The 21344-nt window shown below is 40.4% G+C and overlaps 1 protein-coding gene across 3 annotated transcripts in view; it reads right to left on the bottom strand.

Annotated features, from left to right (window-relative positions):
- Window positions 1-21344, bottom strand: part of LOC124782512 (adenylyl cyclase-associated protein 1) — a 266157-nt gene that overhangs the window by 5949 nt on the left and 238864 nt on the right. For all 3 annotated transcript variants that reach the window (XM_047253947.1, XM_047253946.1, XM_047253948.1), the window contains exon 8: window positions 9366-9509. In XM_047253947.1, the coding sequence (XP_047109903.1) occupies window positions 9366-9509 (144 nt within the window). The remainder of the gene's footprint in view (window positions 1-9365; window positions 9510-21344) is intronic.

Here is a 21344-nt window from a genome sequence, read left to right as displayed (position 1 = left end):
TAAATATCACGTAAGGTGATAGCTTTCGTCCATTGCCTCTTACACAAACCATCATTGTACACCTTTGCTTCTCACTGCCACCAGTTCTTATCATGATGCTGAATTCTCCTTTCCTGTTCACGGTGTTGTCAAGCGACATCTCACAATACACTGGCATTAAATCCACATTACCAATTTGCAATAATATATAAGACTATTTGTGTCACAGACTTACCACATAATGATGAAAATACACTATTTTTCCTCATACCCACCTGGAAGCCATTGAGTGATGGTCATTTTCCTTCAGAATCCTAATCCATTTCAGTTGAAAAATCTTGATAGCCAACCCTGGCTAGCTTTGAAATTGGTAATGTGTAGTTCTTTGGCTAAAGCCAATGCTTTAAGTTGGCACATTTCACTCATCACTGCACATCTGTATTATCGCTTCTCATCTTCATAATCACAGAGCATTTTTTTCAAGGTCCAAATGCGTCACTTTTTGGCCGTGGATTGCCCGGTGATTACTGTTAGTTTCTTGAAGTCATAGTTTTTTTTGCCAGTCGCGAATACAACTCTCATTCACATCGTACTTTCTTCCAGCTGCCCGGTTTCTAACTTTCTTGGCTTCTTCAATAATTTTCAGTTTTTCTTTAGCAGTGTACAAGCGATAATGAGAACTCGTAGCCATAATTAACAAGTTTGAAGACATTGTTAATACTTCACTTCTAACATGCTACTATGCATCACAGACTGGGGCCACAACAATGCAATAATATAATGGGATCTATTGTTGGAGGCGGAGCAGTACTAACCTTGTTTTGAATAATCGTCCTCAAATTTGGGAAAAAATGTGTGGGTTATTCAAGTATATGCAGTAAATTGTTATATATATTACTTACTGTCTGGAAAGAACCACTTTGAAAGTAAGAACCACCTACCTCTCATGCGGGTGTGTGTGTGTGTGTGTGTGTGTGTGTGTGTGTGTGTGTGTGTGTGTGTGTGTGTGTGTGTGTGTGTGTTTGGGGGGGGGGAGGGGGGGGGGGGGAGGGGAGCTCATGACATACAAACAGCCAGACTGTATTCACAAAATACTTGAGAGTGAGAGCACTTAGTGACGTGCAACCAACATCAAAAATGATTTCAAATCTTTAGAGAATTTTATTGCTGCAACCCCCCCCCCCCCCCCCAAACACCATTCTCTCTCTCTCTCTCTCTCTCTCTCTCTCTCTCTCTCTCTCTCACCCCCCCCCCCCACACACACACAAAATGATGAAATGTAAAAGGTTTATTGCTTATTACATTTTCACTGTTCACGCATTAAAACTTGAGCATCAGATGCAACATTTTAATTTATTACTTCTTCCCTACCAAATCTATTTGCAACACAGTTGCAGACACTATCCACATATAGAACTGAACTTACCTGCAAAATTATACAATTAAATGACACATAGTTCAGGAGATATGACATTGTAAACATTAAGCTGCATGAAAACAAAACCGAATAGCAAAATTCGCGAGATATACAAGTGAAATATGTATACAACTATGCGTGAAATACATTAAATACATGTGACGTATGTGTGCGCAAGCAAAGCCCTGGGTAAAATGCTCCTCCTAAATCCCTGAATTGATTTCATCCAAAATTGGTACACTTATTACTATCTGGAAAGAAATAATGTGGGGGGAAGAACCATCAGTGGGAGTGATAATGTGGAGTGAGTATGGGGTGAGGAGAAGATGAACGGAGGGGAGAGGAGGAGGTGGGTTTAGAGGGGGGTGAGAAGGAGATAGAAGGGGGAGAAGGTGACAGAAGGGGAAGGAGGAGATGGACTAATAGAAGATTGGAATAAATACGTACTAGTGAAACAAATACTAACAAAAAGATAGAGGGGCTGGCCAGTACTTACCTCAGCTCAGTACAGCCGATAGATAACACAAAACAGAACAGAAAATTTACATTCCTGGCTTTCAGAACTTTGTTCCTTCATCAGGGAGGAGAGAGGGGAAGAAGGGAAAGTGGATTTAGTTACTCACAACCTAGGTTATGAAGCAGCAGGGAAAGGTAAACAGGGAGGGTAGCAAGGATGGATGGTTGTCAGAGGAAAATGTAAATTTTCTGTTCTGTTTTGTATTATCTATTGGCTGTACTGAGCTGAGGTAAGTACTGGCCAGCCCCTCTATCTTTTGTTAGTATTTGTTTCACATCTTTATATGAGATTTTCCATTAATCACTTAAATACATACTAGGACAAGGCCAGGTACCCATCTAGTAATAAATGAATTTGTACCTACCTCCTGAGTCATTAATCATTTAATTTTATCCCTTCATAATCTATTTTGTAACCAACACAACTAAGGTGGTTTATAGGTATCATCAAAAGTGAAAGTAGAGCAAAAAGAGAGAGAGAGAGAGAGAGAGAGAGGACAGAATTCATTTTATAGTAGGATCGAACCCGGAAACTCTGTGTAATGGGTTGCGACCTAAAATATTAGGCTATCATTAGGCTATCATGTTATTTTGCAGACTGCAGTTATTTTAATTCATCATAACTAAATTCATCTAATCACTTCTTTTGACTGGAAGCCACCTAAGATGACTGCTTCTAGAATAAGACACTGTGTACCTTAAACTGTTCCACTATTTAGGCAGTTCTCTGTTCCCCATCTCTGACCACATGCACTCCTCTTGTCAGTTTCTTTACTAGCTACCACTTCTATACGACACAAGCTGTAAAGTTCTAGCAATGTTTCTATTTCCTTGTGTTGTTCATAAAAGCACAGAAATTGTTGCTGAATAACACATTTATCCACAATGTCAAGGCAGGTATGCCTCACATTTTGCTTGCACATTCCATCACACTTCCCTTCCATAGCAAAAAAAATTTAATTTTGCTAACAATATAACTATCTGTTAACGATGTCTACCACTTTAACTGGAGTGTAGCTATATCTAGTCAAGCGAACAAGCTAGTTTCTGCTACTGTTGGAATATGTTTCACTTTGCCAAGGAATATCTCCTTTGTTTGTTATCAAAATGTTAGTGATTCATACAACTACAGGGTGTATATGCAGACAAGGGGATTTTTCCCAGATCTCCCGGTTAAAAATGCACTTTCCTCCCAGGTGAAAATACACTTTTTCTGTGTTAAGTGACAGTATACTTTTCCTAGGAACTGTACGACTTGTCAATCCTTTGATTAGTTATGGCTTTATACAGAGGCATAGAATTTCCCGGCACTTTAGAAAACAAAACTCTCGGTGGGGCGTGGAAGGGGGGGGGGAATCACTTTTTGGAAAGATCTTTGTGGTGCAGCAACATGTATGCTGTATATTTTTGTATTAAGAAAGTATAAATTCGAATTCCACCAAACACCACATGTTACTTTTTAAAGCATTGTAATCAAGATTGTGCTGTGCTTTTGTAAGCCAGTCATAGCTCATATCACGTGATCTCACCAGCCGATGACGGCGGATATTCAGAGCGTAGGACATGTGATGTAGTCAACCAATTGCAATACCACTGTTATGTAGCCCAAACACACAAATAGGAAAAGTTAATGGTTTAAATTAATTTATGTAGTGTTGCTACAAAAAAAAGCAAAGGTTTCGCATATAATATTGGTCTCTAAGATTAATAAGCTGCAAGAGAAGCTAAGCTTTTACATATAATGTTGATCTTTTTTGCATGTGTTACATTTTAAGATACATCACACAAATGTGCCAGTAAAAATTTTAATAACAACAAACGTCAGATTTTCTGGGCTCATAATTCTTGTAAATGGCCGTTCTCAAAGAGTTGATTTTTAAATGAGAGTTTAATTCATCGTACATTCTCGCACATAGTTCATCTCGTGTAAAAGGAAATTTGCTTTCAAAGTAATGCTTTTCAAACAACCATTTGCAATATTCTCCCACAACCTGTAACATATAGGTTCATTTCAGCAGTTGCCACAGAGCGCCAGGTATCAGGAGTCATCACGCTTACGCAGCTACAATGACGCAGGAAGCCCGCATGTTCGTACGTGTGAAAGGTCTTATATTATGTCACAAAAGAAACATGACATCACAAGTTACTCCAAGAGCATCGGAATTTTGTGAGCCACAGTGGGGAATTAAACACTTCGTTTTAAATAAATTGACTGCCTCAGGGGAAAAGATTAATAAAAGCCAAATTTCTTTAGCAAATCAACAAAAATAACTTCATTGTTCTGCAAGTCGATTAATGCTTGACTGTCAGAGAGATGGAAATAAATAAAATCTGAAACTAATAACATATATCAGCCTTCCATAATTATGTGAATATATTTTAATTCACTTGACAGCCCCTGGCACAGCAATCCGTTTTGTATTCGTTTGACACGAGAGCAATAAACGAAGATGAAACAGCAAAATTACTAAACGTAAACACGAGGCATGTGGAGACTACCCAACTCCCCACTACAACTCGGACTGCTCTGCACCATCAGACCCGAACCAACGATATTTTCGAACTGAGGCAATAATATATCTAGATAGTTCCCTTCTGATTATACACACTTTTTCCTGCACTTCTGCCATTGATGCTGGAACTCACTTTCTGTAATATCCTCTAAGACCCTCATCACAGCTTTTTGGACATCTTGTGTTGTTTGAAAATGGCGTCCCCTGACCAACGTTTTGACTCTTGGAAATAGAAAAAAGTCACATGGAGCGATATCTGGTGAATAAGGTGGCTGCGGTAGTACTGAAATTTGTTTTGAGGTTAAAAATTGCTGTACTGACAGAGCCATATGGGATGGCGCATTATCGTGATGCAGAATCCAATTATCAGTAATGTTGGCACGAACCCGAAGAACTCTCTTTACGAAGTCTTTCTAAAATTTCTTTGTAGTAATATTGGTTAACTGTTTGTCCAGGAGGCACCCACTCTTTGTGAACAATTCCCTTGGAATCAAAGAAGCACACAAGCATGCATTTCACTTTTGACTTTGACATACAAGCTTTTTTCGGTGTGGATGATCCCTCTGTGCACTATTGCGAACTTTGGCGTTTTGTCTCTGGATCATACTGAAAAAACCAACTTTCATCACCAGTGATAACAAGGCTCAACAATTCTGGATTGATTTCCGTGTTTCTTGCTGTTGTGGTGTGAGGTTTTTGGGGACAATTTTTGCACAAATCTTTCTCATACCAAGATCTTCAGTTATTACTACACAAACCATTTCTCGATTGATGTTCAGTTCTTCCGCAATCATTTTCACGGGTAATCTTCGATCAGATCGTACGAGTTCATGCACCCTGGCCAAGTTGACATCCGTCCATGAGGTTGATGGTCGTCCATTGTGGTCGACATCTTCAACATTCATTCTGCCTTCACTAAACATTTTATGCCAACGAAAAACTTGAGCACTTGACATAACCTCCTCTCCAAAAGCCTTCTGAAGCTTACCATAAGTTGTCGTCACATTTTCATCCAATTTAACACAAAAAGAAATGGCATACCACTTTGCAATATTATGCAGTTCCATTTCCATGACAAGAGAGACAAACACGTGTTAACTTATTACAACACAACTCACAATTGAACAGCTGCATCGATGTGCCGCTTGGACTAGAAGCAGCTTATAGACCAAGGTCAAAGGTATTGTGCCTATGCGAGCCTACATGGTTGCCACATCTTGCAAAGAAAATCAGTCTCATTACTTTATTGTCGCACCTCGTATTTTGTAACGGATGCCATCAAACTATCTTCAGGACAGTGGAAATTAAAAAAGTCCTGTGGTGATTCTCCTGTCCCTCTTTTTTTTTAAAAAAAAAAAAAAAAAAAAAAAAAAAAAAAAAAAAAAAACCCCCTCGCAATTACTGGTTGGGTTTATTTGTAACTGGGAGAACAAGTACTCTTCAGAAAATTTGCACTCTTTATTGCCTATTAGCTAATAACTTGTGTTTTCTGTGACATAAGATTAAATATAGGGTACATAAAACCAGTAAAGACAAGAGACAAGCAAGCAGTACACGTTTCTTCAACCTTTAAGTTCTAGCATTTTTTTCTCTCTAATCTTACTACAGCTTTACAGAGCATGCTTTTCTTTCTGGAAAAGAATCTATTACCTCACCAAAGTTCATCAAACGTTTTGCTGCATGAAGAAAACGAAATGTCGTTATCTAATATGGTAAAAGTTGTTAATACAAACAGTACCCAAGCCTGGTGTGGTTCCTCAATCTGATTACGTGTAATTTGTCACTGTTTGCTAGACAAAATGCAAGAGGCCTGTCTAATATTACAGTAATCATCACACACACCAAATAAATGAGATTGTTTTGGCATAAATGGTCATTTTTATAACATTTCAACATAATTCATAAAATACAAATATCAAATGCCTATTAGGCCAATTAAAAGCAAAAAGCTTTATGTTAGAAAATAGTTTCACATTTCATTCATACACCCCAGATTCTCAAGCATGAGATCCAAAAGTAGTAGTACGAAATTTTTACATAAATTTGGAATCATCATATTCTTCTATAATTTGTGTGATGTCCCCGTTTCCCTCATTCTAATAATCAATCTTGTCATCACTAATTCTGTAACTATTCCTGCCAGTGTGAAAACTTATTCTTCGATTAACTTCACTAACCCTGTCACAATCACTAGTTTTAGTTATCCTGTGTTTATTCTCCAGTTACGCATTATTACATGTTCGTACAACGTGTTTTCTGCACTACTCCCAGAATAGAACTTAGGCAGCTGCTAGCCGGAAACTGTACAACTGGCTCTTAGTAGTGTAGGGGTCTGGCCAAAAATGTTCTGTCATTTTCTTGGAGACACCGAGAAGATAATATGTAATCTTTCTTACCTGCCTATTCCTGTTAGCCATTTATTCTCCACTCTGGTAGTCTGAATCTATGGATTTCACTAGTAATTATAACAACACTTATCGTTTGCAAACCCAGACAACCGCATATACAAACAGCAATAGGCATTCACCCGTTCCGCTTTACTCCGCTTACCTCATATAGCCCTGCCACCTTTTGTCTGGAAGATAGTTTATTTACATATACGATGGGGATTCCCCTAGCAGGGAAATCATGTACACTATGCACGCATTCAAAAATCAACTTATGATTCATTTGGAAATCAACTTAGAATGCATTCAAAAATGTTCAAAAACCAACAGGGACAAGTTTCAAAATCATATGAATAATCAATAGACCAATGTGTGCTGGATGCTAGGTCCTTTGTGAAACAATGTTTTCTTCCTCAAGATATGAACTTGGTGCTCCCCCCCCCAAACTGCTGCCCTGGGTGGATACCCCGGTTTGCCCCCACCCCTTTGATCAGGGCCTGTTGTGCAAGTGTGAATCTGGTAGCTTGCACACGCCAGTAAAATTTTTCTGGGCAGTATCTGGCTGCTTGCTGCTACTGCTTGTACAGCTAACAGCCACACTTCCGTAGGCAGAAGTGGGAGAAGATACTACTCACACGTGACTCAACAGTGCATGCGCATGAGTCCGCTCGCACTACTCAGATGAATCTAACATAAACAATGGTGACGTCACGCTCATCACAGGCAATTTGTTGTTCTGAAGCATTGCACAGTCTTCCTAAGGCCTTTGACACATTTTGCTGTTGTTAGACACCTTGTATGAGCACTGTGTTTTGTTGTTGTATATGGTGCATTTCCCTTGCAACTTAAGTTTTATTTTCGTTTTTTTTTCTCTCTTTCATGTTTTATTGTTGCACTATTATTCTGCCGTGGCAGGACACAGTAATATCCTTTGTTAGAGTATTGGTTCTCAACAGCCAAAATTACAAAAATTTAACTGAAAACTAAAACAATGAAAAGCTCTAGGAATTCTAAAAAATTCCCCGGTTTTTCCCAGTTTTCTTCCTGATGAAAAACTTTCCAGATCTTCTGCTTGTCCCAGGTTGTATACACACTGAACTAATACTTGTGTGCCTGATAACCTCCAAGATGAAGTATCAAGCTCTGAGTCAGTTTAGCTTTATTCCTGGGTCCAAAGCTTATCTTGGCTGCAAGAAATTGCATATTACAAAATTATAAATGGTGTCGTCGGTTGGGTCACAATTATACAGATAGTAGGGTGTCCTAAGCTAAGTACTTTGAATGAGAAGCTAGTAGTTGGAAATGTCCAGTTAGTTTCTTAGTGCTTTACTAGTAACTTGCACTTTTTAACAACAATTAAAGCTTATAGCATCTGTTCAAGGTGATAACTGCCAAGTTGATGGCCAATTATCGAGTTCTTTGTGTCTACCAAAGGCAAGAAATTTATTAGAATCAGGATGATTGATGCCTTTTGCTTCTTTCCCTGTATATCTGATCATTCGTCCTGGCATTCCTTCCATTATCCATACATTAACTGCATTCCTTCAGGTTCCTGTAGTGGCTAATGTTTTGCCATGGACAACCAGTCACAAATTGTAAACAATGATAATCTTTATCATGGACACATCACACACAATTGGTACTGTTTTTCAAGTTAGTTTCATCAACTTCATTGGGGCAGGCAACTATTTGTCTTACAGAAAACTTTTACAATAATATGTTTCATACATATTGCTTGTTCATGACCTAACAGTGCCTGAACTATTCAGTTGCAAACATTGGGCCTTTTCCTCCAAATAATCAGCATAGTTCTTCTCAAACACGTAAAATTTTGACCCTATAATTTTGGGCCAAACTGTATATTAACCTTTTAAGTGACGCTGGTAAATATGTATGCCACTTTAACTACCATGTATAATTTATTTTCTTCTGATTCATTGGTATGAGTATTTACCACTCCACGCCTCATGTTGGATTTAGAAATAAGTTAAGGAGTTTTATTCATTACTATTTCCACAGAGTACATGCTGACATGCATTTTGTCACTCAAAGGATTAAGTATTTTATAAAAAGTGCTTAAAACCACATCAAATTCATCTGTTAAGCAAGTCTCCAAATTTGATAATCACTCAATTGAAATTTTCTCATTGCCAAAAGCCACCCCTGCCCCCATATCAGTTTAATTGTGAACTGAGATTTTAAGACATCGACACCAAGTGTTTCTGAATATGAACTTCTCAGTCAGATCTATGTACATAAGAAACGCCTATACAATTTCCGCTGTAGCATCTGTTGGGAAGATTACGGAAATGTTGGTAAAACGAAAATAAGTGATAAGTCAACTGGACTGACGTGTTAATGTAACTTAAATAATTTCACATCTTTACAAAAAATTCTTGAGTCGTGAGCTATATTGCATTATGAACTCTACTACACAGAATACTACAATTGTAATTGTTCTTCTGAGCTCAGAGGGGATAACTGACATGGTGTATATTCATTAACCCTTTAACAAAAGTCTGTGTTTAATATACAACCAACATATATACTTACATAGTCACCATTTCCCTTAGGCACCATTACATTCATTTCTGATGATTTGGAACTGACAATTTCAACATCCAGTGATTCAGGACTAAGGTACATTTGGCAGCCATCAGTCTTGTCAATGGTTATTGTCGGTACTTTACCTAACACCTTTAAAAGTAACAGACAGGCATTAATATAAGTTGAATACATCCAGACTCGAATGGCTTATTATGTAATAGGAAGTACAGTAAGGAAATTTGTATTTTGTCAGGAGGCCTTTTATATTATACTTTCTAGTGAGAAGAGATGATGACAACAAAAACAACAACATAATACTCTACAGGCAGACAATTGCAAAATCTGTTACTCAGTACACCAGCAATTCAGTATACGTGACACTGAGTGGTTAATGGCTAAATAGGGAGGTACATGATGAATGCTAAACAGGGAGGGACATAGAACACACAGTGACATCACTAATGTGATCCTCTGTCTTTGTTCCACATCAAATGCTCTAATTTTCAGTGATGTTACAGTCTTTATTTAGTTACAGTAATCATAATGGCCTGCAACAGTTAATATACAATATAGGGAGTGATGTCAGTTTTGGTTCGGACAAAAACAATTCCTGAAATTAAATATTATCCAATTGTAACCACACTCAAGTCAAAATCCAAAAGCCAGGCCATTAATGGAGCACAGAACACAAAACTGAAAGCAACTTTTTTTATGAACAACAAGGAACTGCTTGAACAGAACTGACTTCCTGGATGGAGAATGCATCCATTTACATAAACATTGAATATACCACAATGTACAAACATAAGGTATTTCACAACCATTCCAGTAATGATAAACAGTAAATAAAAATGACTGCTGGTGGTCGGATATGAACTAGCAACCAGCAACACACCAGCCAGAGTCACTAACTACAATGTCACAATGTGTGCGCCACCATTTCACAGCATTGTTCCTCTCCCGGACAAGCAGTGACCCACTGTTTCAGAAGTTCTCATTGCAGTTAACTACAGCACTCTGGATCTACAACTTGTCAATGGTCGTCTGTATAGCAGCGCTGTTGGATCCTCATGTTTTAGTCATGATATTACATCCTCTTCAATTTATTAAGCAGCAACAGTAGCACTCCTGTCAAAGTTTCATGATCTTCAGTTTCCTTGAAGGAAGAGTCCCCATCATCGATCTGTGCCTCTGCACCATAGCTGATCTGTGTGCGGAAGACATGGGCAATGTCTCTGTGCTTTTGTCTTAACAATGCAGGGTCATAATACTCTACTTCATATGTGACGTCGACAATGGACAAAGGATACAAACGTCCCAAACTAGTACATTTTCTATTTTCTTGATAGTCCCCATTTTCTGCATAGGCATAAAAATTCAAACCAAGTCTCCTGTGCAGTATCTCACTGTTTGGTGCTTGGTATTTTAGCTGTCTCAGTCTTCCTCCTGAGTATCCATGGTCCATCTGCAAATCAGTTGCCTTGCTTCTATGGTTCCAATGATTAGGTGTTTCATGTAGTCATCCTGTATACATCCAGTTAAACCAGGAACATTGTATCCACTATCATTTCAACCAGACTCTATTCTATCCTAATATCTCCATTCGACATTGACATACATCAAAAGCTTATCTTCCAATCTTTTATTAAAGTGTTCTGTGAGGTCATTATCCGTAGATGGTAGACAGTTTTCATCCAGTGAATGATGTCACAATTAGGTGTAAACTCTTTTACTAGTGTCAACTGGAAAACTTATCTACGATCACAGTTCTTCACATGGGGCGCTCCGTGCTCCAAAATGATGTCTTCTACAAGGCACTTCGCAATTTCTGGAGCTTTGGCAGTTGGCACAGGTTTGATAACAAAATAGTTGCTGAGGTACAAGTCTACTCGAAAGAAGAAGAAGAAGAAGAAGAAAGAAGAAAGAATTGTGGGAGGGGAGGAGGGGGGGGGGGAGTGAAGGAAGCAAGCTCCTAACAAACATGACACAGTGCTGGCAACATATTTACATTTACATACAAGCTGTGCTCCAAGCAGCACTGACAGTGTCATCTGTTAGCTGCTGCTGATGCTGCTGCTCCTGTGACAGCTGTCAACCACTACATTTGGCACATCGACATAAGTAAAAGCCAAGATGGGGTAATAAAAGCTCACAGGATTTGTGAAATCAAAACTGGTTGTTTCATGTTGAATACTGGTGCTTGCTGCTACTAATTCCACATCAGTTCTCAGAACAATTTGAAATTAAAAAGAACCAGTAGTAAACCTTAACACAATGGAATAAAAAAAGAATGAGTAAAATTATGAAAATTGTTATTCTCATACATAACGCCGAATTGCATACACACAGAAGTAACTCAGAATCAGTCCCCGCGCATGATTCATTATTCTTGCTACTGGCTGATTCAGCAGTATGAATAATGATTTTATGTATTGATAGTTTGGCAACACCATTTCACCACCACTAATCTTGTTCCACTTGTTGGGCCTTCCTGCAGGACCCTTTCCCAGCTGTCATCAATTACTGGCAGAAGGGATTCATTTGCAGCCTTAACAGGTTGTCTTTTACATGTCCCCTGAAATGAAACACTCCCTAAACAACCGTGTTACTTTTGCCGTGCCGGTTCTGCTGCACTCAAATCATAAATGTAGGATGGCAAGCAGACAACAATGTGCCCTCTCTCTTTTACCAATTCATTGATCGTTAGGTTTTTGCAAGTCTATGTTCTTGACTTAAAGTGAACAGGGCCTGCTTTTCATGCTCTCATTACAGGCAACATGTCTTTTTTGCAGCCATTCCAACATACTCACTTTCATATCATACTGTGTGGGTGTTTTTCCCCCACCTGTCTATTATGGTATTGAACACTGTCCACCACAGTACCCGACTTTGGAGGAAGATTTGGGAGAATCATATTTGCAAACCACCTTTCAAAGTTTCCCGAGTTCACTTGACCACGTTAATCACCTTTTGTGGCTTTAGCTCACAATTTTTGTTGTGTATCCCTGATGAATCCCTTACCTGATACAACACTTCCAATAATAAGTCTTTCAAAACTGGGTTTCCCACCCCATCACGCCGACATCATCCTTCTCCCGCCAATATTTACCAACCATCACATTACTGTCTATCCAAGTTTCATTCAGATGGAATATTTCAGTGGCTGCTTCCTCAACATTTTTCATTTTTACAATAAAATGCAACTGCCAATCAATAATGTCTCCATGCTCTAACAGTAAAGACCTCTTATTTCGCCACTTCAACCCACATGAGTGAGATGGATAGCGAAATATTTCATACAGACGTAATACTCCAAGTCCAGCCAATCTTTTCCTTGAGTTCCAGTTGAAGTTTCCACAGACAGGGAGCAATCTTCTGCACCATGTAGAGGTCAATGTTTTGAGTGTCTCAAGACACCTCTGTCAGAGGTATCCAACTTGGTTCTCCCAGTAGATATTTTTAAAAAAGTCAAAAAATATGGCTGCATTATTTGCAGTTATTGTATAGTTACAAGTAACAAGGAGAGGTCCCCAGAGGAAAGATTGACTTTTCGAAACCACCATTTCTATTATGATGTTAAAAAAAAAAAAAGGACATAAAGATATGTGGCAGGACTCATGCCAACTACCTTCAGTGACTTAACTACAGGTTTTTTTTTTTACAAAAAATCAACTTCATTATTTCAGCTTTAGTCGCCTACTGCATGGCAAGAAATTCTTTTGCACACACAAACAAAATGAATACTTAAGTAACAAATTATTTAGGAATACAAGAGATAACTCACAAAGGCAGAAGCACTGCGTCATTTATAGACACACAAACAAAACGTACAGAACTTGGCTAGCTTTCAGAATGCACTTCCTTTTTCTAGCTGTAGGAAACAGTCAGTCAGTCAATGAAATCTTGCATGTTGTGTGCTCTGCTGCATTTGTGCCACTGGGTGGTCCACCTCGCTTTTGGCAACAGTTTGTCAGTGGCCATTCATTCTAGTTGACAGCTGGTTGGTTGTGGCAGAGCTGGTATATAACATGGCTGCTTTCATAGGTGGCCCAGCCTCTCATGAGGGTAGGACAAACCTGTGATGGGACTGAAGTAGGTTGTGCTGAGTGGGTCGACTGGGAAGGTCTTACATCTGGATCTTCCTGTGGCAGGGTATTGTGGATGGGAATGGCGAAGGGATATTACCCAAGGTACTTCCAATCCCTCCCATGGGGGCATTCTACTGCATACCCAACCTCCACAACATCCTACTCCATCCCTATCCCACTCCCACTCACAATCCCCTGCCACAGGGATCATATCCTTGTGGAAGGCTCAGATGCAAGACCTGCTCAACCACTCACCCAGCACCACGAACTCCTGCCCTTCCACAGTTTTATCCTACCCCATAAGAGGCCGGGCCACCTGTGAAAGCAGCCATGTTATATGCCAGCTCTGCTGCAACCACTGCACAGTATTTTACATTGGTACGACAACCAACCAGCTGTCAACTAGAATGAATGGTCACTGCCATACTGTTGCCAAAAACAGTTGGTCCACACAGTGGCACAACATGAGCAGAGCATAACATGGGAGATTTCAATGCGGCTGCTTCACTACCTGTGCCACCTCGATCCCCCCCCGCCAAGCTTTTCTGAGTTGCGCAGAGGGGAGTTATCCTTACAGCACATCCTCCACCCCCATAACCTTCCTGGCCTAAACCTAAGTTAAACCGCTGCCCTCCTCCCCCACAACACACAAGAGTGTGTGTGTGTGTGTGTGTGTGTGTGTGTGTGTGTGTGTGGGCGCGCGCACACCATCCCCTGGCCAATTTGCCCCCCATCAGCTAGTTGTGTGCTGTTAACTCACACCTTCACCCTAGTCTGTGAAATCATGTGACTTGCCACCGCCCCCTCTACCTGCACCCCTAGCTAGCCCAGAGACACTCCCCACTCTCCCATGAGTCACTTCCCAGCACACTTCCTGCCTCCTGCTCTCTCCATTTCCCTCACCCCACCCGACCTGTGACCTGACAACCCCCTCTCACCCTAGTATACACACTGTGAGCCAGCACAATGCAGTCCTTCTGACTTTTGGTGAGTCATCTCCTCTTAAGTAATTTGTAATTTTCAACCAGAACTTGCCATACATGACTACTTAAGAAATTCAGACAAAGGGAAAGGCAGTGTCAAAGCACTGTCAAGTTCAAAAGTTTAACTGAAATTTTCCTGTTTTTGCCAGGAGCTTCTTGTGATTTCCTGATTGTCTTTACAAAAGCTGTTAATTCTTCTCACAGAGTTGATTTTGTCAGCTAAGAGAGAGGGTGGAGCAATTCTATTTTTCGTCTGTTGTTCACTATATTCAGTGACATCATTAATTATTTTTCTTGCTTCACTCCATAATTTGTACCATTGTCATTCTCTGAGGAACAGGAGGAGTATCTGGCGTTGCCTGTGATGGGCCAAGAACTGCTTCACCACGCATAAAGAGGTGCATTACTTTACTACACAACACAACACAGCACAACAGTCACTTCATAAGGGCTACATGTGCAAGAATCTGTATTAGATTGCTGGGGTTGGCAACGGCCAGATGAAAAACATGAGTTTGCCAAAGTCAATCAGCTTCTGTCAACTCAGAAACTAGGAAGCCCTTGTTGTTCTCTTTGCGAAGAAACCCATTGTGAGTGTAGATAATTATCCATTAATTTTCCATTTTCTGACCTTAGGGACCACCAATCGAGGTCAACTGCAATTCAGTGGAATAGCGCTGCTGCATGTGAGATTGGTACCATATGCCCCACAGGTTACTGTGGCACATGGTTCTTTTGCTGGCAATGCTTACAGTGGCTCACGTAGTATCTCACAGATCAGTAGAGTCCTGGCCAGTGATAGATGCATCTGGTTCCGCCTACGGGCTTCATGAATCCCATGTGACCAGATGTTGCAGTGCAGTGGAAGAACTCCAGTGTAGTTGGATGTAGATGAGCAGGGATGATAAGCGACCATTTGGCCCCACTCTATCATAGTTTCTATAACACAAAGCTCTGTTTATTAATTGGAATTCTCCTTCGATCCGTTCCTCATTCTTCAAGGCTTCTATGGTTTTCTGCAGTGCTGGGTCTATCTTCTGTTCAGCAGCAATATCATTTAATGGAGAAATAATTGAGATTTCATCCATGTGCCTTGCATTTGCACCCATTTTTGTATACCACTGTGACATCATACTCCTGAAGCCTCAGTTCCCATCTTGCTAGTCAACCTGATGGATCCTTCAGGCTATGCAGCCAGCACAGAGATTGGTGGTCCACCACAACATCAAATGGTTTGGCAAACAAATGTGGCCAGAACTCTTTGATGGCCCTAACAACAAGGCACTTTTTCTTGGTTGTAGAGTAGTTCATCTCAGGCTTGAGATTACTCTGAAAACCACTTCCTAACTTTGCACTAGAACTATCCTTATCCCATAATTGCTAGTGTCTCAGTCAAGTTCTGTCTCGGCATTCTCAGCATACAATGCTTGGACTGGAGAAAATGTTAGTGCTTCCACAAGGACGATGAAAGATCAATCTGGCACCTTATTTCAGAAAAGTTTACCGTCTCCCTGCAGTAGTTCTTCCACGGGACGTACATTAGCACATTAGTCATTAATGAACTGCTGGTAGTATGAGTACATTTCAATAAAACATCTCACATCATGAATATGCCAAGGAGTCAGAAAATATGTAACTTCTCTTATTTTCTCATGGATACGGATTCACTAGATGTCCCAAAATTTTTATTTCTTGAGCAGCAAGAAGGAAATTTTTAAGATTTATACGCAGCCCAGCAGTTTGAACACATTTCATCACAGTTGTCAGGTGGCTTAGATGTTCCTTGAAAAAATGATATCATCCAGATAGCAAATATGCATCATCCATTTAAAGTTTCGAAGAAGTTCGTCCATCATATGTTCGAAGTTGACTGGTGCGTTACACAATCCAAACAGTATAACTCATAGAGGCCATCAGGAGCAGTGAATGCAATCTTTTCTCTGTCAACCTCAGTTCTCTAGTAGCCTGTTTAAATGTCTATAGTTGAGAAATACGTTGCTTCTTTCGAGTAGTCTACAGTGTCATCAATGTGCAGCAAAGGATAGACATCTTTCTTCACGATTTTGTTCAGTTGTTAGCAGTCGACACAGAAATGCCATGTGCTATCCTCCTCCTTCACAAGGACCACAGAGGCGGACCAAAGACGCATTGAAGGTTCAATGATGTCACCTTGCAGTATCTTCTCCATTTCCTCCAGGACTGTCCGTCATTCATCCGGCAGCACATTATGTGAGTATTGGTTAGTTGGTGTACAATTCCTAGTGTTAATCGGCTACTTGGTCTGTTTTTTCTCTGCACCAGATCTGAAAGCATCTGAAAATTGAGCAGAAAGGCTATCAATTGCTAACTCTGCTCTTTGGTCAGGGCAACCCTACTCACAGTTTCGTAGTAGTGTCTGCTAGAATCATTTTATAAGTACATCTGTAAGACTACATGGAGGAGTACTGCAGCAGCTGCAAGTGGCTGGTGAACACAGGGTGTTATCATTTCTGTTATAGCAACCAAGCTGTTTAATTACTGTAACACAGGCCAAGCTCACTTGATGGAATCCATAGCACAGTGGTAATGCAAAGCACAGGCAAAATGGTTTCTCCACCTGCAGGTTTCAGTGGTGCCGCTGAGAACACAACCAGAAGAGGAACATTGGTAAGACAGGTTTTAAAATACCTGTTATTTTTGAAGCAGTTTCATTTGCAGCCCAGCAGCACTACTAGGATGTGGGTGCTACACCAGGTGAGGGAATCACAGGGAGCCTCCAGTAGGAGGTATGAGATCAAGAGTCAGTTGCAGTCCCAGCTTCCAATATTAAGCCCACCCTCTGGACTTGTGCCACACCACAGTGGGCCTTCCAGGCTCCCTCCAGCAGCAATCAGACTCCTGCCCAAGGGGGCAGTGTGAGACATCCCTTGCAGGGCACCTGTTTTCCATCAAAGTGATGGTGCCACTCCATGCTCCACACCAACGACCATCAGGATGCAGTCGTCCACCACAGAGCTGGCTACCACAGCAGGACTGCCAACCATCTCCGAGCATCATTGACGCAGTGTGATTGACACAACAGAGTCGCGTGGCGTGCACTGAGCACAAGAGTCAGCAAAGCTAAGCAAAAGCATGATGCAGCCACTCGGCCATCTTACTGAGGAATGGAAGCAAGGTCGCTGGCTCACAATGACACAGTACTAATGTATGAGAAGAAAAGAAAATATTAATTTTGGCAGCTCCATCTTCCTGGGCCTCCACTGGCCTGCTACCCTGCTTCAATCCTGCTCCGTCTGCCATCCTGACATCATAGCCAACCCTCCACCCCATCGCAATTACAGCAGGTTCCTCCCCAGTGTTGTCTAGGATAGTAGTGAAGTACAATTCTATGTCAGTAACATTAAGCAACCCCCCTAGATTGGTTTGACTGTCCTTAAGCACATACCTTTAGGGCTGAATTGTGGCTCCTGTTTACAATTAGTGTTCCAAAGTTCTCCCTGGCACCTGGCAACAATTATGATCTTCAGTAGCATGTAGATTTCTTTAGTAATCCTGAGTAGCTCTTTGTAATCAACAAAAGCTTCACAGTTTAACTGAGCATCTCGAGTGATGATTGGAACTCATCTCAATGATGACAGCAGAATATCAATGTCTTTAATGACAAACACCCACCCAGAGCAATCTTCATTAGGCATGCTCACTGGAACAGCTTCACAATTTAGAGCTCTGACCTTCCACAGTCTATGATTGCATGTAGTACCTGCAAGACTTCCCATCTCAGAATAACATCATGACTACAGTCTGCTAAAACAATGAATTTGAATGCCATGTTCTGCACTGATAGCTCTTCTAATAAGATGCATTCCTGTTGGCTGCACGTATTTCTCATTTGTGACCTTCAGCGCAACAAATTCTGTATCATAGGAAACAGTTTTCTTTAATTTATGATGATAGGGAATCCACTGCCTCAACTTGAGTTAGGACAGGTTGGCCACCAATGATGTTGTCAATGTGATTTCCTGACATCTCAGTTACTCACATCCACGGAGGACTTGCACCTGTGGAGGCCTTGCCTCCATACACGGTTGTATCACTTAGTTTTTTTAAGTTGACGGCTATGCCAGAGATCGGTACCTCTGTACAGTGATGGAGAATAGCTAAGGGATCTTGGGGAACAACCCTGTCCTGGGTACAATGATGGGCTTCATCCCACGAGTTGACTATAGTGATTTGCAGTTGGGTGGTGTGAATAGGACTGTTATAATGGCTCATTTGTTGTGGCATAATGATCATCAAACACTTGTCTTCAAACACTTGTCTGCAGTAGTATATAAGGTCTCCAGGGCATCCACAGTGGAAACATAGCAACAGGTCGACATTTCTCCTCCAAATGTCTGTTTCTCTGTGTGGCATTGTACTTCATGGAGGAGTTGCTTGTACCCACATTGGTCGGATGCTTTATTATTTGACAATTGCAGCGGAAGTCCGAGTTGGTCTAGTTCATTCTTCATGGCGTGATCAGCTAATGGTGGAGACTGCTCCTAAAGAACGATACATCTCTTCTTCAGCATTCTCTATTACCACTTGACGTGTGGGGTCAAAATTTATGGCTGATCTCTCTCTTGCATACTCAGTCTGACATTTCAGGCTGCTATACACTGTTTTATCTCTTCTCTTGCTATCTCACTTATGAGAGGTGAGCTCATGGTGGTCTTCCACAACTGCCTTAGAGACCACACTCAGTAGTTGCTCATATCTCTTTCATCCAATTCTTCTTCTTCTGTAGCATTTTCTTGATTAACTGGCGTCACTTGATGAATTCCTCTGTTGTCTACCAGAAGAGCTTTGTACATTTCTGTGACTCTTTTCAGCAAGCACAAGATTTTGTCAGCTTCTGTCATATGCAGATTCACAATGTGCCACAGTACCCAAACATTTTGCATGTAGGGCTGTACCATTTCCCATGCCTGTTTTTCAATTGTTCTCTGCTACGCACACTAGCTGTGACTGTCACCAACATTTTCTTCACTTTGGCTTGGAATCTTTCCCGGCTTGAGCTTCTCTTCCTGATCACTGCTGGGCTGTGTCATTCAAGTAGAATTACACATTTGCAAACACATCATATCATCCCACCTGCTGCACTGGGTGATTAGATCAAATCTTTTCAGCCATTTTGTTGAGCCCTGACAAGAATCTCTCCAGATAACACCAATGGATGCTGATGTGCAGCTGACTTACAGTTGGCTTGCAATCCATTGGTACCCTGAATATATGGACCCTGGAAATGATGTACTGCTTGTGTTCCTGTCTGTGTAGGCAATGGCTTTTATGTAGCCTAACTGAAGCCACAGTCACATAGGTGTTTTCAAATGTCCGGGTCGCCACCAAAAAATGTCATGTCATAATCACAATCAAGGCCAAATCTGAAAACAGGGTGTCAATGAAGTACAACACTTAGCACTGAAAGCAATTTCATAACAAACACTCTTTACCAATAGAAAAGAACTCACTTCCTGGACAGAGTGCACCTATTTTAACAGTTATATTCCAGAATTCTTGTATTTACACAAACCTTGATTACTCCAGAATATACAAACATTCAAATAAAACATTTCAAGAACCTTTCAGAAATGACAAATGCTAAATAACAAACAATTGCTGTTGGTCAGGTTTGAACTGGTGACCTGCAGCACATCAGCCAGAGATGCAAACCGTTATGCCACACTGCATGCACCACAGCTTATGGAAATATTTTCCTAAAACAGCAGTTTGTGGTAGTTTTCTTGTGGTTAGCCATCCTTCATTAAGCATCTATACTAGAACAGCTCATCCCCCCTTCTCGTTTTCATCTGGACACTGTGACCAACATAAAATACAGTGCACTGTGTGGAAACCCTTACAACACATAGACATATAATGAAGATTATCACACCCATCATTTTTTTCTTTACGTGACAAAATTTACCTGATATTCATCAGTAAAAATAAACATAGCTATATGGAGGCATAATAGCAAGTTTCATGCCACCACTGTAACACATCAGTACAGTATTAATAGAGTTCATACAGAAAATCCAAAGAAGAGCAATGCTTTTTATTATTGCAAAATAGGGGAGAGAGTGCCACTGACATGTGCAGGGTTTGGGGTGGACATAATTAAAACAAAGGCGTTTTTCACTGTGGCAGAAACTCTCACAAAATTTCAATAAACAACATTCTCCTCTGAATATGACAGTATTTTGTTGACACCAATCTACATATGGAGAAATGATCATCATAATAAAATAAGGGAAATCAGAGATCACATGGAAAGACAAAGGCGTTCATTTTTTCCATGTGCTGTCCAAGAGTGGCATAACATAATTATTGTGAAGGTGGTTCGATGAACCCTCTGCCAGGCATTAAGTGTGATTTGTGGAATATCCCTGTTTACACGATGCCTCACACATCAGGTAAAACTTGGATAAATCTGTGTAGGAAACAGTCTTTTGGAATAGACACTCCTCTACTAAATATTCACCAATTTCTGTTTTTCCTCCAAAGGACACTACATACAGATGAGGAAAATATGCATGACTTTAGGCCCAAAAGTAACGTGAAATCATTGTGGAGGAACCAATGCACCATTAAATGAAGGACAAAAAGTCAGATAACCATTTTTTGTAATATGGCACTGTATTTTTATATTCCAATTTCAAGTGAACATCATAAATATGTACTAATACTGGACAGTCTCTGCAATATTGCATCATCATGGTGAGATCTTACCAGATGTATGAAGATCAGTCGATAAATCTAATTTCATGAATCAGTATGAGCTAGAATCTTTTCTGAATAGAATAATGGTTGTAATGTGTTCAAGCAAACAAGACATTGTGTCAAAACCACAAAACAGTTAGTCAAATGCCCTAAAACATTCTCAGCAGAATGTTGTA

This window comes from Schistocerca piceifrons, chromosome 1 (genome assembly GCF_021461385.2).
Source record: "Schistocerca piceifrons isolate TAMUIC-IGC-003096 chromosome 1, iqSchPice1.1, whole genome shotgun sequence".
Lineage (NCBI taxonomy): Eukaryota > Metazoa > Arthropoda > Insecta > Orthoptera > Acrididae > Schistocerca > Schistocerca piceifrons.
The sequence above is the reverse complement of the archived record's forward strand: the minus strand, read 5'-3'. Positions and strand labels throughout refer to the sequence as shown.